Source organism: Moschus berezovskii, chromosome 5 (assembly GCF_049115385.1).
Source record: "Moschus berezovskii isolate FMDL1 chromosome 5, NW_MosBer_1.0, whole genome shotgun sequence".
NCBI lineage: Eukaryota > Metazoa > Chordata > Mammalia > Artiodactyla > Moschidae > Moschus > Moschus berezovskii.
The window spans coordinates 90,610,044-90,628,392 of record NC_142464.1 but is presented as its reverse complement, the minus strand read 5'-3'; the positions used below and the strand labels follow the sequence as shown (position 1 = coordinate 90,628,392).

Here is an 18,349-nt window from a genome sequence, read left to right as displayed (position 1 = left end):
TGAAGAAGTATGGTTTTTCAAATAATTAAGATTTGTCCATCCTATCTTTCTCTCTCTCTTTCTTCTTCCATTCTTGCCTCCTGCTCTTTCTTCTTTCCCCTTTCATCCTTCCTTTCTTCACTCTTTCCTTCCTTTGTTCTCTCTTTCCTTTGTTCTGTATTTTCTTATTTCAGATGATGAGAGTTAATGATATCTCTTAACTCAAACATGGCACATTACCATGTTTGAACTATGCAGGGTCCTCCTGAGGTTTATATATTGATATTTTTTATGTACTGCTTTTATCCCAAATCCATTTGCCATTTTCCTAAACAGTAGCTTTTCCATGGATTGCTTATCTCTCTGCATAAGTATTCTTATTAAAAATTTATTTTGCATCAGATGCATAGGTTTTTAATTTCACATAATAGTTACATTAAATATCTCATTCTGACAACTGATTTTTTCCACCATAATAAAAATGTTTTCTAGATCCACTTAATGTTGCTTTTGCCATCCAATGAGCTGTCATACATCTACTGCACTTTACATATCAATTCACCGAGGGACAGTGATCCAGATCCTCTGACTACCCAATTTGTGAGCATTCTTTATCCAATTTAAAGCCTTAATATAGTGATTTTCATTCAGTTAATATCTATAAAACAGAATAATGCTTTGAACATATGAAGGTATTGATAAATGTTACTATAGTAGTTTGTAAGAAACTTTTCAACAGTGTGAGTTCATGGAAAAGTTTCTCAGGTGGTGCTAGTGGTAAAGAACCCACCTGTCAGTACAGGAGACATAAGAGACGTGGGTTCGATCCCTGGGTTGAGAAGATCCCCTGGGGGAGGGCATGGCAGCCCACTCCAGTGTTCTCACCTGGAGGATCCCGTGGACAGAGAAGCCTGGCGGGCTACAGTCTATAGGCTCACAAAGAGTCGGACATGACTGAAGTGACTTAACATGTACTCATAGAATGAATGCTATGAGGTAGATAAGGCTTCCCAGGTGGCTCAGTAGTAAAGAATACATCTGCCAGTGCAGGAGAAGCAGGAGACGCAGATTCTAGCTCTGGGTTGGGAAGATCCCCTGGAGAAGGAAATGACAACCCACTCAAGTATTCTTGCCTGGAAAATCCCATGGACAGTGGAGCCTGGCAGGTTGCAGTTGATGGGGTCACAAAGAGTTGGACACAACTTAGCGACTGAATACACACATGAGAGAAATAGGTTTTAGACTTTATGAGTATTATATAGACAGACTCATTGGTGAAGTAAAATGAGAAGAGAAAAATACTTTAAAGTGAAAAGTAACGTATAATCAGTGATGCCTCAGGTAACAACAACAAAAAAACCTACTTCAAGCTTATGGGAATAATTAGTGAAATTTAATTTTTCCAATGATGAGTCTATCTTCAATGATTTCTTAAAATACTGAGTTTTATATTAGCATTGAAATTTTTCAAATTCAGTAAAATATCCAGAACAGTTAACATAAGGAAATAAGCAGAGAATAACAACATCAAAGTAGAAGCAATACTTTCTATATAGGAAACAGTCACATAATTTTTGTTTTTATCAAAATGTATTTGGACAAAGACAAAATTTTTAGCTACGTTATTTCTATTTAAAGATAAATATTGATTTGTCAGTTCTTGGTTTCTAAGGAAGACTATCTAGAGACAAAAAATATGTTTTCTGTAATAACATATCATGAATATCTCTTCATTGGTGTCATACTGATCTTCTGTGACCCGATTTACTCGTTATGGCTATCAACAAAAATCCTTTAATTTTACCAACTACAACTGCCCATTTCCATTGAAACTTGGCTTAAGTGAGGCACACCTTCTGAGCTTTTCCTATGCTTATTTCTGCTTGGAAAACATAGTTCAAAGATGAGACACTAATGTAATGAATTTGTCCATATTTCATCTCTGGTTTATTTAATAAGGATTAGCAGATGGGGGTAGAATATTTTTAGAAATCATCAAAATACTTTTTTGGTTCACTGACAAGAATCTTTCTAGAGACTCCTCTGGTTTCTAAAAAGACACTTCAGGGACTTCTGTTCCTTCTCTTTCTCTCTTTGATCTACTGTGGTAACAATGACAGAGATGATGATCGATGATGGCTAGCATGTTTCAGCACTTACAGTGTGCATATTGCTATGCGAAGAACTTTATTTGCGTTTTCTTATTTAATCCTAGAAATATCTTCATGACATAATATTATTATTATTCCCATTTTTAGGATGAAGAAACTGAAGTTTAAAGGTGTGAAGTGATTTGCCCAAGGTCACAAATCTAGTAAGTGAGGGAATAGGAATCTAAACCAGGAAATTCTTATTCTAGAACTAGTGTGCTTGAATCACTAGTCAGTATTGCTATTTCCTCTGCCTGAAGCCTGTTTCTTATACTTCATTGTCCCAGATAGCTCAGTCTTCAGATCTGCTTAAATCACTGTTTCCTTAAGAAAAGTTTTCCCTGCTCTACAGTTTGGGCTTTCCTCTCTAATGTAAGCTGGAGTACAGGCAATATAAGTATTTGCTTTCTTATCTGTTTTTCTGGAATCTTCCCCTGGGAATCATAATAGTGCCTAGAACCTGTGTTTCTTAAGATATTTCATAGAATAATGAGTTGTTTATTATTTTAATTAATGTTATAATTTCAGCTATTGGTGTGATGTGTAATATGTTTAAAACTATTTTTGGAATTATTCAAATGCCAAAATTTTTGCTTTCTTATTTATGTTGGGTGCATCTCCCCATCCCATCTCTTTTAAATTAAGGATCCAAACACAGAGACCTAATTGTAATTCATAGGTTTAGGTGTTCCAAAACTCTGAAATAAAACATTATTTAAAGTCTACTGCTTAGCTGACTTTCCTACTTTCTTAATCTCTCTTCCTTTAGACACTCTTTAATCTTGACAAATAAATTCACTGTGAATGGCTGAACTTATTCCAGAGAGGAATTTTGTATAATGAATACTATGCTGCTTAGGAACAATGCATGGTGTTTTCAATCTATCGTGTATTTATGGACTCATGGACTGTACAGTCTGGAATTTTGATTCAGTGTATCCAAGGAAGGGTCCAAGAGTCTGCATTTTTTAACATACATACACACACATACATTCTGCTGCAGGGTGTTTGGCCCACATTTGAGAAAAAATAACGCTTACAGGAGGTTGATATTTGTTTCATGTTCCTTCTCTTTAGTGAGATGTGACACCTTTTAATCTGGTTTCCTTGATGCCGCTTTTCTAAAAAGCTCTTTAGAAAATACCTGCTGACATTCTGTATTTACACCAGCAATGATTTTGTTAATACTATTCTCTTTCTCGCTAATGTAGGTACTCTATTCTGCTTACTACTCACTTGGAAGCTTTTTAACTAGCTTTGTGTAATTCTTATTGCAAACTCACTCCCTACTTAGCAGAATCATGCTCAAAAATCCATTTTCAGTGTGAACTATCAAGTATTCTCATGGTTCGGTACAGAATTGTAGCAACTCAGCATTTGAAATGTTCACTCATTCATCTCATTGGCATGTATGCTAAGAACTTATTTGCGTAAAGATGGATATTGTAAATTGATATGGATATCATAGCAGTTTGTTAAAAACCTCACTCTGAAGTGCTCCTGCTCTCAAGAGCAAGTGCTCTTGCTTTCTTGTGAACAAAGTTCTGAAAGCATTCCCAGTGACCTGATGTAGCATAAGAGTAAGACACAGATGTGAAATTATGTTTAAATCAAGCATATGCATGAGTCCTCTATTAGGTTCTAAATGACGTTTACTTAGAATACTAAAACTTTTTTTGCACAGTATGCTGAAATAACTCGTTCATGTGATTTTTCTGAAATTGACTGCCATTCATTCAAACTTTATTTATTCAACACCTCCTGCATTAATTATACTCTATTGAGCATTCTGAAAGACATAAAAGCAGTTTAAAAAGTCCATCCTACTCCAGCCCTAGAAGTGTATTTTTCCTCAGTAGAAGTAAAGAATTGAAGAATAAAGTCTAATAAAATAAAACAAGAGAATTATTGATAGCTTGGCTATTAAGCTCAGCAGCAATAGCATCAAATATGAATTGACTCATTGACTTCACATTTTTCTCTGTATTTTGTTTCCTTTATCTCATATGCATATCTATAGAGACATTTATTCAAATCCACTTAGGATATACAGTTGCATTTATTTAAAAAAATTATACATTATTTTGTAACTGCCCTTATATCTATTTTAATAGACATACCTTGTTTGGTGAACATAATAACAACATAATCAATCTTTGCTGATAATTACCTATTACTGAATGATATAGTAACACAAAATGAACTGAGTAAAAGTATCTTAAGATTTTTGACTATTGGGAGTATTTTAATTTATTCTGTTACATCTAATTTTATTAATATTTGACAGTCCATTTAATGCTTTATTGAAATTCAGTCAGAGCAAATTACTGATTTTGTAGCTTGGCACAAAGACACCAATATCTTCTTTGTCAAAACAAGCATCAAGCTTGAGGAATTTATTTGAAGATATGAAATGTTTTCCATTAAAATTACTTTGAGTGCTGGCTTTTTGATCTCACTTTTTACAAATTTCTTCCATTAGTAAGAAAAGAGAGGCTAGTTTGTTGAATTTTCAAGCCTGAAAAGCCTGAGGATATGACCTGTACTGCAAACCGATGCTTAAACTACAACTCAATCTATGATTTCCCTTAGGTCTGTGGTATGAACTAAAAACAAATACAGTGTTATTCCAACCGAGGTGTCTCTCTGCTTTTATTATATCTATGTATTTAAGGTACATGAACTTAGAGGATGTCTATCTATTTTTTAAACAATCATTATTTTTCCCTAATGAAGTAGTAAATGACATTTAAAGGTGAAAAAATTCATTATTTTATAAATTACTAAAGTTTCAGGCTATAACTTCTGTCATCAGCCATCTACTCATATTAATTAGACCTCACTTGTTATTACTTAGGCTTAATTAACTCTTTATATGCTGAGATATAGACATAGTTGTCTTTGAGAATAGTCCTTTGTAAGCAGTAAATCAGTAGTGTTTTAAAGTTATTATTGGTATTAATGGACATGGTGGTAGTAGTTTAGTGGTTTACAGTATTCCCCCCTTCCCTGTGGAGAATGCATTCCACAACCCCAGTAGATGTCTAAAACCTTGGATATTATGGAGCCCTGTACAGATATACGGTGTTTTTCCTATATGTACATGTCTATGATTAAATTTAATTTATAAATTAAGCAGAGTAAGAAATTAATGGCAATAACTCTTAATAATAGAACAGTTATAACAATATACTGTAATAAGAGTTATATCAATATAAACTCTCTCTTTCTTAAAATATCTTATCGTATTGTACAAATCTTTCATTTTTTGTGATATGAGATGATATGGCATCTGGTCCCATCACTTCATGGGAAATAGATGGGGAAATAGTGAAAACAGTGTCAGACTTTATTTTTCTGGGCTCCAAAATCACTGCAGATGCTGATTGCAGCCATGAAATTAAAAGACGCTTAAACCTTGGAAGGAGTGTTATGATCAACCTAGATAGTATATTAAAAAGCAGAGACATTACTTTGTCAACAAAGGTCCGTCTAGTCAAGGCTATGGTTTTTCCAGTGGTCATGTATGGATGTGAGAGTTGGACTGTGAAGAAAGCTGATTGCCAAAGAATTGATGCTTTTGAACTGTGGTGTTGGAGAAGACTCTTGAAGAGTCCCTCGGACTGCAAAGAGATCCAACCAGTCCATCTTAAAGGAGATCAGTCCTGGGTGTTCATTGGAAGGACTGATGCTAAAGCTGAAGCTCAAATACTTTGGCCACCTCATGTGGAGAGTTGACTCATTGGAAAAGAGTCTGATGCTGGGAGGGTTTAGGGGCAGGAGGAGAAGGGGACAACAGAGAATGAGATGGCTCGATGGCATCACCGACTCGATGGACGTGAGTTTGAGTGAACTCCGGGAGTTGGTGATGAACAGGGGGGCCTGGCGTGCTGTGATTCATGGGGTCGCAAAGAGTCGGAAATGACTGAGCAACTGAACTGAATTGAGATGATAAAATGCCTCTTTGATGAGATAAAATGAATGACCTAGGCATTGTGATGTGGCATTAGGCTTCTATTAACCTTCTGATGATCTGGTCGAAGGAAGATCATCTGCTTTAGGTAGTCCTGGATCATTTAGCCTTAAAGATGTGGATTTCTGGATGTCAAGAGCAGAGGATGTCAATGGTTGGAGATCCTAGGTGGGATGGAGCAGGTCGGTGCAAGATTTTATTAATATCACACTACTCATAACAGTGGGAAATTGAAAATTTATGAAATGTTAACTTCTGGAATTTTCCATTTAATATCTTTGAACTGATGTTGACTGGGGGTGTCTGAAACCATGAAAAATGAAAATGTAGAAAAGGTTTTGGGGTGGATACTACTCTATTTTTGTTTTGGCTAACTTTACACTATTAAAATTTATGTATAAGGATAAGGGGCTTCCCAGGAGTGAGGATAAAAGGATTCAAAGCGTAAACGAATAATTCTAAGCATTTTCCAATAAGATGCTAATATTGACACTCTTCCTGCATGCTCAGTCATGTCCAGTTGGTACACTTAGAGGGAGCTAAACCGTCAGTTTTAAATGGGATTTAAGTCAATTTTTCCATGGATTTGGACTATATTAGTGACTTGCCTCCTGAAACTATGAAATCACACACCTACATAATTGATAGATATCATGTAGTTTATATTTTTTTCCGCTACTTTCTAAAGCACTATCATTGTTTCTAGTCCTACCATTAGTTTTACTTTACAGAAAAAAAAAAAAAAAAAGAACACTGTATATCACTGTGCTGCTTTTAGTGAAGATAGTATTCACAAGCTTGATTATTACAAGATAGCAAAGAAAATAAATGTTTTATTAAGCATTTAGAAAATCCCTTGCAGGCTTCTTTAGTTACCTCCACATGAGATGAGGTTATTCAGCTCAACACTGTATGAACTTTGAAAATAACTAACCATACTGTCTTGAAAAAAAGAAACTATTATTTTGTTAGAAAGTCACATCAATGATGCAACTAGACTTTAGTTTAACAATAGTCTCAGTTCAGTTCAGTTCAGTCGCTCAGTCGTGTCCGACTCTCCGCGACCCCATGAATCACAGCACGCCAGGCCTCCCTGTCCATCACCAACTCCCGGAGTACACTCAAACTCATGTCCACAGAGTCGGTGATGCCATCCAGCCATCTCATTCTCCGTCGTCCCCTTCTCCTCCTGCCCCCAACCTTTCCCAGCATCAGAGTCTTTTCCAGTGAGTCAACTCGTCTCATGAGGTGGCCAAAGTATTGGAGTTTCAGCTTTAGCATCAGTCCCTCCAATGAACATCCAGGATTGATCTCCTTTAGAATGGACTGGTTGGATCTCCTTGCAGTATAAGGGACTCTCAAGAGTCTTCTCCAACACCACAGTTCAAAAGCATCGATTCTTCGGCGATCAGCTTTCTTCACAGTCCAACTCTCACATCCATACATGACCACGGGAAAAACCATTGCCTTGACTAGACGGACCTTGGTCGGCAAAGTAATGTCTCTGCTTTTTAATATACTATCAAGGTTGGTCATAACTTTCCTGCCAAGGAGCAAGCGTCTTTTAATTTCATGGCTGCAATCAGCATCTGCAGTGATTTTGGAGCCCAAAAAAACAAAGTCTGACACTGTTTCCATTGTTTTTCCATCTATTTCCCATGAAGTGATGGGACCAGATGCCATGATCTTTGTTTTCTGAATGTTGAGCTTCAAGCCAACCTTTTCACTCTCCTCTTTCACTTTCATCAAGAGGCTTTTGAGTTCCTCTTCACTTTCTGCCATAAGGGTAGTGTCATCTGCATATCTAAGGTTATTGATATTTCTCCCAGCAATCTTGATTCCAGCTTGTGCTTCTTCCAGCCCAGCGTTCCTCATGATGTACTCTGCATATAAGTTAAATAAGCAAGGTGACAATATACAACCTTGACGTACACCTTTTCCTATTTGGAACCAGTCTGTTGTTCCATGACCGGTTCTAACTGTTGCTTCCTGACCTGCATACAGGTTTCTCAAGAGGCAGGTCAGGTGGTCTGGTATTCCCATCTCTTTCAGAATGTTCCACAGTTTATTGTGATCCACACAGTCAAAGGCTTTGGCATAGTCAATGAAGCAGAAATAGATGTTTTTATGGAACTCTCTTGCTTTCTCCATGATCCAGCGGATGTTGGCAATTTGATCTCTGGTGCCTCTGCCTTTTCTAAAACCTGCTTGAACATCTGGGAGTTCACGGTTTACATACTGCTGAAGCCTGGCTTGGAGAATTTTGAGCATGACTTTACTAGCGTGTGAGATGAGTGCAATTGTGCGGTAGTTTGAGCATTCTTTGGCATTGCCTTTCTTTGGGATTGGAATGAAGACTGACCTCTTCCAGTCCTGTGGCCACTGCTGAGTTTTCCAAATCTGCTGGCATATTGAGTGCAGCACTTTCACAGCATCATCTTTCAAGACTTGAAATAGCTCAACTGGAATTCCATCACCTCCACTAGCTTTGTTCGTAGTGATGCTTTCTAAGGCCCACTTGACTTCACATTCCAAGATGTCTGGCTCTAGGTCAGTGATCACATTATCGTGACTATCTTGGTCGGGAAGATCTTTTTTGTACAGTTCTTCTGTGTATTCCTGCCACCTCTTCTTAATATCTTCTGCTTCTGTTAGGTCCATACCATTTCTGTCCTTTATCGAGCCCATCTTTGCATGAAAAGTTCCCTTGGAATCTCTAATTTTCTTGAAGAGGTCTCTTGTTTTTCCTATTCTGTTGTTTTCCTCTATTTCTTTGCATTGATCACTGAGGAAGGCTTTCTTATCTCTTCTTGCTATTCTTTGGAACTCTGCATTCAGATGCTTATATCTTTCCTTTTCTCCTTTGCTTTTCGCCTCTCTTCTTTTTACAGCTATTTGTAAGGCCTCCTCAGACAGCCATTTCGCTCTTTTGCATTTCTTTTCCATGGAGATGGTCTTGGTCCCTGTCTCCTGTACAATGTCACGAACCTCCGTCCAGAGTTCATCAGGCACTCTATCAATCAGATCTAGTCCCTTAAATCTATTTCTCACTTCCACTGCATAATCATAAGGGATTTGATTGAGGTCATATCTGAATGGTCTAGTGGTTTTCCCTACTTTCTTCAATTTAAGTCTGAACTTCGCAATAAGGAGTTCATGATCTGAGCCACAGTCAGCTCCTGGTCTTGTTTTCGCTAACTGTATACAGCTTCTCCATCTTTGGTTGCAAAGAATATAATCAGTCTGATTTCGGTGTTGACCATCTGGTGATGTCCATGTGTAGAGTCTTCTCTTGTGTTGTTGGAAGAGGGTGTTTGCTATGACCAGTGCATTCTCTTGACAAAACTCTATTAGCCTTTGCCCTGCTTCATTCCGTGCTCCAAGGCCAAATTTGCCAGTTACTCCAGGTGTTTCTTGACTTCTCTCCACTAATTTTATTGTTTTTGTCTTAGTAATATCAATAGTTTTTTTCATATTTAATCAGAATTTATTTTAAAATTCTTAATTGAATATTCCTTAAACTTGCTTTAAATATACTGACAATAATGATAATGATGATTATAGCAAAAACACATATCACTAGGTGCCAAGTTCTAGTTTTATAGAGATATGTTAACTAAATTTTCTAGCAAAATATCTAAACTATTTTTGGTGAAATTGAAGATAGAGACAGCATTTGCCTTTTATCCCTGAATCTGGTCCTCTTTACCAAATAGCTATTAAATAGCCTTTACATTCTTCACATTCATCCAGTCCTGACCTTTTGTATTGAGAAACTCAAGGTATTTCAGATTTTCTCTAATCCAACCATGGCTTTGGTGTTTTAAATATCCTATACAAGAGTTTAATTATCCTATATATGAAATACATCCTATATGTATTTTTTCTTACATAATATTTTCTAAAATACAAACAACCAAAGGTATCACCCAGTATCTTATTTACTTCTCACACCAGCTCATTGAACTATGTAACTTGTATCCCTATTTTACACATTATTTCCTGTTTTAACAGATTATAGATTTAAACTCATAGTTGTTTGACTCTACAGCAACCAAAATGCTGCAGATAACAAATTCAACTAGAATGCACTTAAGCAATGCAGGGAACATATTTTATCATTGAAAAGCACAAGTTTTAGAAATGATTTGATCATAGATCTTGCCCCATGTCTCTGAGATTTTTAGAGCCTGACCCTCTTCTTGTTCTGTTTTGACTCAAGATGGAATTATCTCACGGTCGCAAAATGGCTGAAGCAATTCCAGACATTAGTTGTGTATAACACACCGTACAAGAAGGAAAAAAAAATTCTCTTCCTCAATTTATCAGCTAAAAGTCCTAGACTTCAAGTGCAAAGGACAGAATGAGAGAGAGATACCACAGAATCCATCACTGTGATGAGGGGTTGGGAATAGACGAGCTGGCTCATTCCCCATGGGCTCCCATAGGGATATCCTCAGGGACCTTATCACGAACCCAGATGTAGAGTCAGTCCCATCAAAACTCTAAGAAAACTGTAGCACAGGAAAGGGTAGATAGATGGATTTGAGGAATAAAGCTCAGTTTTTTTATATAGACCTATATGAACCCATAATTAGTTATTTCCAACCCATTCCATTGCTAATGCTTTGATCCAAACCACTGTTATTTTAAATGATTATGATAGTCTCCTCATGAATGCCTTTGCTTACCCTTGGACTTCCAGAGTTTATTTTCTGCAAAACAGTCACAGGTATCTTTTTAAAATACATCAAACGATACCAGTTCCCTGCTCAGAATTTTCTCATGACTCCTTGTATGTTTTTCAGAGTAAATGACACAGACCTGAAGGATCTATAGGATCTTTCTTTGCTTATAGGGTCTTTCTTTGCCTTACCTCATCTCCCTGTACTTTCTCATTTACTCACTTTACCAGATATGCTTGCCTCCTTGTTAATCATTGAAATTTCCATGTATGTTTACACCTCAGAACTTTTCTCCTTCCTGTTACTTCTACCTAGAACCATCTTCTCCAAAATTGTCATATGTCTTCCTACTTTAACATTGTTGTTGTTGTTCAGTTGTTTAGTGTCCAGCTTTTACAACCCCATGGACTGCAGCACACCAGGCTTCTCTGTCTTTCACTCTCTCCCAGAGTTTGTTGAAACTCATGTCCATTGAGTTAGTGATGCTATCTAAGCATATCATCCTCTGTTGTCCTCTCCTTTTGCCTTTAGTCTTTCTCAGCATTAGGGTATTTTCCAGTGAGTAGGCTTTTTACATCAGGTGGCCAACATATTCAAGCTTCAGCATCAGTCCTTTCAATGAATATTCAGGACTGATTTCCTTTAGGTTTGACAGATTTGATCTCCATGCAGTCCAAGGAACACTCAAGAGTCTTTACCAGCACCATAGTCCGAAAGCATCAATTCTTCAGCACTCAGCCTTCCATATGGTCCAACTCTCACATCATACATGACTACTGGAAAAACCATAACTTTGACTATAAGTACCTTTGCGGGCAAAGTGATGTCTCAGCTTTTAATATGCTGTCTAGGTTTGTCATAGCTTTTCTTCCAAAGCATAATAAATATCTTTTGCAGAAATATCTCTTCAGAAATGTTTTCTGAACACCCTATTTATAAATGTGTGCTTATGCTAGTGCACATGCACCTGCACTCACCCACGTCCTCCATCTTGACCTTTCTTATCCTACTTCTCTGTTTTATTTTTTTTTTTTTTGCACACAACATAGCACTTTCTAACACTATGTAATTGATTTTGTATATCTTTTTTGTTTCACCCTGAGAATGTAAGTTCTATCAAGTGCAGGAATGTTACTACTGTTTCTTGCCAAGAAATGCACCTGGATGTAGAAAGAATTTGATAATTATCTGTTGGAAGAATGAGTGAATGAACAAATGACTTAAAATCTTTTTACAAATAGGTATTGTCTTAGAATAACTACTTGGGCTTAGAATAGGTATTCTAATAGAATACCTATTTGTACCTTTTGGACTTCCCTTGTAGCTGAGTCGGTAAAGGGTCTACCTGCAATGCAGGAGACCCGGGTTCAATTCCTGAGTCAAGAAGATTCCCTGGAGAAGGAAATGGCAACCCACTTCAGTTTTCTTGCCTGGAGAATCCCATGAACAGAGGAGCCTGCCAGGCTACAGTCTATGGGGTCACAAGAGTCGGACACGATTGAGCTACTAAGCACATTGTCTTAGAAAATTCCAGACTTTGCTGTTTATACAGCAAAATAGTTACATCTTTCTAATTCACAAACCTGCATTAAAAGATGTCATTTGATTGGCTGATAGCATGGGATGCCACATAGGAGACACCCCCTAGATTCCTGTTACCTTTACCTTGTTTGGGTAGCTCCTACTCAGTATTTATTTCTCAGCTAAGATGACTTCTTTCAAGAAGCTGTCTTTGAATCAACAAATCTGAGATAGGCGCTTCACTTCAGTGTTCTGAAACACTTATCACTCTCATGCAAGGATGCTTTCATTTCCTTTCTTATTTATTTACCTCTCTATACTATATGCTCCTTGTTGTTGTTCAGTTGCTAAGTCATGTCCAACTCTTTATGACCCCATGGACTGTACCCTGCCAGGCTTCTCTGTCCATGGGATTTCCCAGGCAAGAATACTGGAGTGGGTTGCCATTTTCTTTTCCATGGGATCTTCCCTGACCTAGGGATTGAGACCATTTCTCCTGCTTGGCAGGCAGATTCTTTGCCACTGATCTGCCTGGGATGCCCATAAGCTCCTTGAGGGCAGAGATTATGTATGTTTATCTATGACTGAAGTCTCACTGACTAGTATAGTTCTAACATACAGCAGGTACTCATAAATGATTAAATAAATAATGAAATTAATTGAAATATTAATTTTCAAAAATCGGGTTATTTCTGTAAGTAATATTATTAATAGAGAACTGATCTCCTCTCAAAACTAATACCAATTCATCCTGACTCTTCAGGAGCCCCAGAACAATTTTTTTTTCCAGATGAAATTACCCTAATTTTTCCAGTGTTCCTATTTGGTCATAATCTATGTTTTAAATAATATTGCCTGTTTTTTTCTTAAAATGACAAAAATACTTCTTCAAGTGTACATTAATCCACTTGAGAATTTAATTATTTCATAAGTTGTTACATCAAAATCATTATTAGGTAAAACTATCACAGCTTTTGGTTTTTCAGTTCTTGTATGATTGTAAATTGTTATTTATTTAGATTAAGTTAATAGAATGTCTTAAAAGTTCCTAGTTGTCCTTTGTGTTGCCTTATCAGTTCCTGGAGCAAATTTCACATATCTTCTCTATTTTCTTTTTTGTTTTTTAATTTCTAGGCATGCTAGTCATTTTAAATTGGTTCTGAATAGAAGAAAAGTTGTAGAAAAGAATCTATATGTGGAAAGACAGATGATTTTTGAAACTTAATTATTTAAAATGAACAAAATTGAATCCCAACCAATGCATATTTGCAAAACTCCTACACTGTACATTTATAATGAGTTATTACTTTATTTAGTATGTGCTTGGATTTTCTTTCTTATTTTTCATGATACTCTGAAACTACAATTTTTTTGGTTTTCTTAGAATAGGTGAAAGGCAGTATGGGGTCTCTAAGTAAATTCCCATTTCATATTGTTACTATCTTAATGGATATGGAGTTTTTAGATGAAGGAAAACAAATAGAATAATGAATAATTTGCTTAATTTTTCATTATTTGCTAAATCATCTTTGATGTTTACATTTTAAGAGTTGTGACCATTGCTTTTTATTCCTTCTTAGGATCTCTGTACATATGAGCAACAATATTAATACCAAAAATATCCCTGCCCCTGCCAAGAGAAATCTATTTATAAAAAAAAACTAAATGACAAAAGAAAAATTCTACAGATTTGTATATGATTTATATTGTAGGTGAGTTTTTGCCAACATCTGACTGGATTTATATTTAACTGAATGGATTTATTTTAAATGAGGACAGTAGAAAGTGAAAAAATTGTCAAAGGCTACTTAATACTTGGAAGATTTTATGCCGCGATGTGGATGTCTGGAATCCCTATTCAGTGCTCTTCACACTTAACCTTGTGGATTCTTTGATCTTTCTTTTTAATAGTGCAAACACTGGTATAAAGAGCTTCCTATTACTTCAAAGATTCTTTATGAATAGCAGTGATATTTCTCATAACTTTTGTTATGAGAAACTCATGACTATGACATATTCCGTAAGTAAAATCCAGTTTAAGTAAAAGAATTTTCTTCACTGGTATCACTGAAACTATGAATTCCATGCCTAACATAACATTATAAAAGATAGATTTCATAAAGTTTTGTCTTGTGAATGTCATTACTAAATGCCCAAGGGAAGAGTCATCTGTCCTGAATGGTATTCCAAATAAAAAGCTGCCTGGGATATAGAATTCACGAGATTCTCAATACATCCGTGAGAACACATACATTGCAAGTGGCAGAGAGAGTTTATCTTCTTAAAAAAAAAAAAAGCTGTTACCAATACTGTTTAGTTTCAATGCAAATATAAATTATATGCCTGTGTTTGAATTCATCATATAACTTCTTTGTCAGGTACTAGATTAAACATTGGAGAAGGAAATGGCAACCCACTCCAGTGTTCTTGCCTGGAGAATCCCAGGGACAGGGGACCCTGGTGGGCTTCTGTCTATGGGGTGGACAGAGTCGGACATGATTGAAGTGACGCAGCAGCAGCAGCAGATTAAACATTAGTAACAGCTTCAGCAATAAAGATACAAACTGATATACTGTACACTGTCCTCCTGGGAAAATATTAAAAAATATATTATTTACTTAAAACAATGGCTACTAAGTACAGTTTTATATCCTCAAGATTGCATTAATTATCATAAACTTTTTAGAGACCTGGCTAAAGAGTTTGTTTCCTTCTGTCTATATGAAGACATAGAGATTTATGTTTAAGCTTCCAGGTCCTGGAATAAAAATAATAGCTATAATAGAACATAAAAACACTTAAAGCTCCTTCTATTAAGAGATGAAAGCTCTTTTTCCAACTGTTCAATCTGGGTGGGCTTATGATGTTCCTTGAGTAATAGAATGTAAGATAAGTGAGGTATAAATTCTTTAGCCCAGACCTCTAAAGACTGGTAGCTCCATGTCCCACCTCTTGAAACCCTGAGATCATACTTTGCTGAGGAAGCCTGTTCTAGTCTTCTGGAAGATGAGAGCACCTTGAGAGTTTGGGTTCCACCCTTCCCATAAGAAACCCTAGACTTGAGAACAAGGATGTCTGGGACAAGCCGAGTGTCCAGACATTCTATGAGATGAATGCAGCCATGTGACTAAATCCAGACAAGACCTGCAGAAGTATCACCCAGCCAATGCCTAGACTTGTGGAAATAGTAAATCATTGTTGAGCTAAGTCACCAAATTTGGGGGCTCTTTCCTTACAGAAACTGGAAATTAATAAAATAGCCAGCATCTGTGGTATACTTCAAAGTGCCTTGAAATGCTCTGAATACATAATGAATGTCACTTCATTATCACCTTCATCATTCCTCGTTTACTGAGAAAATTTTTCATATAGAAAAATTGAATCCACTTACATAGAATTATGTGTGCTCAGTCACTTCAGTTGTGTTTGACTCTTTGCGACCCTATAGACGGTAGCCCAACAGGCTTTTCTGTCCGTGGAATTCTCCAGGCAAGAATACTGGAGTTGGTTGCTGTTTACTCCTTCAGGGAATCTTCCCCACCCAGGGATCAACCCACGTCTTTTATGTCTCCTGCATTGGCATGTGGGTTCTTTGCCACCTGTGCCACCAGTAGAAAAATCAGAATTTGAATCCAGGCAATTTTGTTTCAGGAGCATCATATTAACCACTATCATTATATTCATTCTTAACAGATAATTCAGAAATCAACATAGGTGATTTATTCTTAACATACAACTGACCAAACTTCTCCAGTAGTCCTGTTTTATGTATGAATTGTACTGTTTATCTATTTGTCTATCAGTTTATCTACCTGATACCTGGTTTCCCTGATAGTTCAGTTGGTAAAGAATCTGCCTGCAATACAGGAGAACCAGGTTGGATTCCTGGGCTGGGAAGATCAGTTGGCTAAGGGATATGCTACCCACTCCAATATTTTTGGGCTTCCTTTGTGGTTCAGCTGGTAAAGAATCTGCCTGCAATGCGGGAGACCTGGGTTCAATCCCTAGGTTCCGAAGATCCCCTGGAGAAGGGAAAGGCTACCCAGTCTAGTTTCCTGGCCTGGAGAATTCCATAGACTATCCATAGTGTTGCAAAGAGTCTGACATGACTGCTCAACTTTCATTTTCACTTTTCTTTCTGTCTACCTTTATCTCCATCAACTTCATTGTGCACATGTGCATTCCTCCCATAATAGGCATGCTCTACTTGCTTAACTGCATAATTATTCAATATCAGTTACATTCTGTTGCTTTATCTCTGTAAGTCTAGCCTGAGTTTCTTTTATTAAAATATATCTGTTTGGCTTTTATCTTATAGTTCCTTTACCTGACCGTTGATCATTATTTTAACAGTAATTTAATATATTCCAGGCACAAGGCTAAATAATTTACATTAGGTAGTCATTTAATTCTCTAGCATCCTACATAGAATCTTCATTTGAAGCTAAGAAAACTGAAGCCCATGGTGTTTAAGACTTATTCAATACTATAGTTACTGATTAAACTGAGATTTGAATCATGTCTCGCTATCTCTAGTCACATAAATTCATATTTCGAAATAAAAATATATTATAAAAATATGCATTTGAAATTTGACTGTATAATATTAAAATTCTACATAGATAAATATAACTCTGTACCCATATATACTTAATTTTGCTAAACATATTTTATCACCAGAATCAATGTACATATCTGTAAATATGCTATTTTAAAAATTAAAACATGCTTATTTGCTTTCAAGACATTAACATTACAACAAACAATAAAACTGGAAAGGTCATAAAAACATTATTTACAAATTTCTCAGGCTGAAGTTCAAGGTAATTCTTTACAGAGGGTAGATTATTTTAAAATAAAAAACCCCTTTTCTCTTTAGTTACCAAACAAGTAATTTATGTTGACTTGAATAGCTGAATATTTTAGAATCAGCAAATACATTCTTAGTTGATTCTTCTATTTCAGAATACTTAATTCCTTAGATTTCTTTTATAAAAGTTACACAGTCTTCAAAGTTGGTTCTAATAGAGTTAGTATTTCTTTCATCCCCATTCTAATAAAGAATAGACTGAAAACACTTAGGCAGATAAATCTGGGGTTTTATTTTAGTTTTCCTATGTTTGGAAAATTTTGTAATGGTAAATAACCTTTTGCTGTATATTTTCCTCTTATCCTGCATTTGAGAAGTTACAAAAAGATTTGCAGATAAGCATGTCTTAGAAGTAAACCATACATAACTAATTAAGATCAATGACTTGATTCCCCTATTACAAGAAAAAACCTTATCTCCAGTTAATTGTTCATACTTATATTGAGCAGTTGATATTTATAAGTTGATTTCTAAGTATATGAAAATACTTATAAGAAGTATGAAAATACCCAGAAAGTAATGATTTTTCCACGATATATCACAGTTGAGGAATATTTGGAAAGTAGTTTTCTATAAATTAGGGTTAATTTTTTAATTGCTATTTTGTTTTTCCTATGGTTTTCATTATAGTGATGGGTTGATAATTGGAAAGTATAAGATCACAAAATTTGAGTTGGAGCCTATTTGTAAGATACAATATTTCTCTTAATTTGTTTCTAGATCCAATCTGAATTAGGAATTAAAGTATTGAACATGATTATTATATTCCTAGGATATGCATGGTACATAGTTGGCCCCTATTTAATCTCCAACAGCAAGAAACACAATAATTCAGATTTCTGATTATGCTTATCACTCATCTTAATTGCTGGAATTAGAATGTAAAAATGTAACTGATTCCTAGTCTCTTGAAAAACCAGATGTGAAAATTCACATGTATTTCCATTGTATGGCCTACACACTTAAAATTAATGAAAGAGAAAGACTTTTTTGATATTTAAGAGAGTAAATTCATATTAATGAATATAGTAACTCACTTATTGATGGTGATATTAATCTCATATTATAAGTGGAGCAAAATGGGCATAAATAAATCTTATCAGTGAATGGCTAATTAAATAAGTGAACAAATTCATGTATATATGATATTTACGTTAACCTCATTTCTATT

General features: G+C 35.8%; 1 protein-coding gene across 1 annotated transcript in view; it reads left to right on the top strand.

The window, feature by feature from the left end:
- Positions 1-187, top strand: part of LOC148777868 (ephrin type-A receptor 5) — a 213,978-nt gene extending 213,791 nt beyond the window's left edge. Inside the window, exon 6 of the mRNA XM_088836125.1 lies at positions 174-187. Within this exon, the coding sequence (XP_088692251.1) occupies positions 174-187 (14 nt within the window). The remainder of the gene's footprint in view (positions 1-173) is intronic.
- The last annotated feature ends 18,162 nt before the right edge of the window (positions 188-18,349 follow it).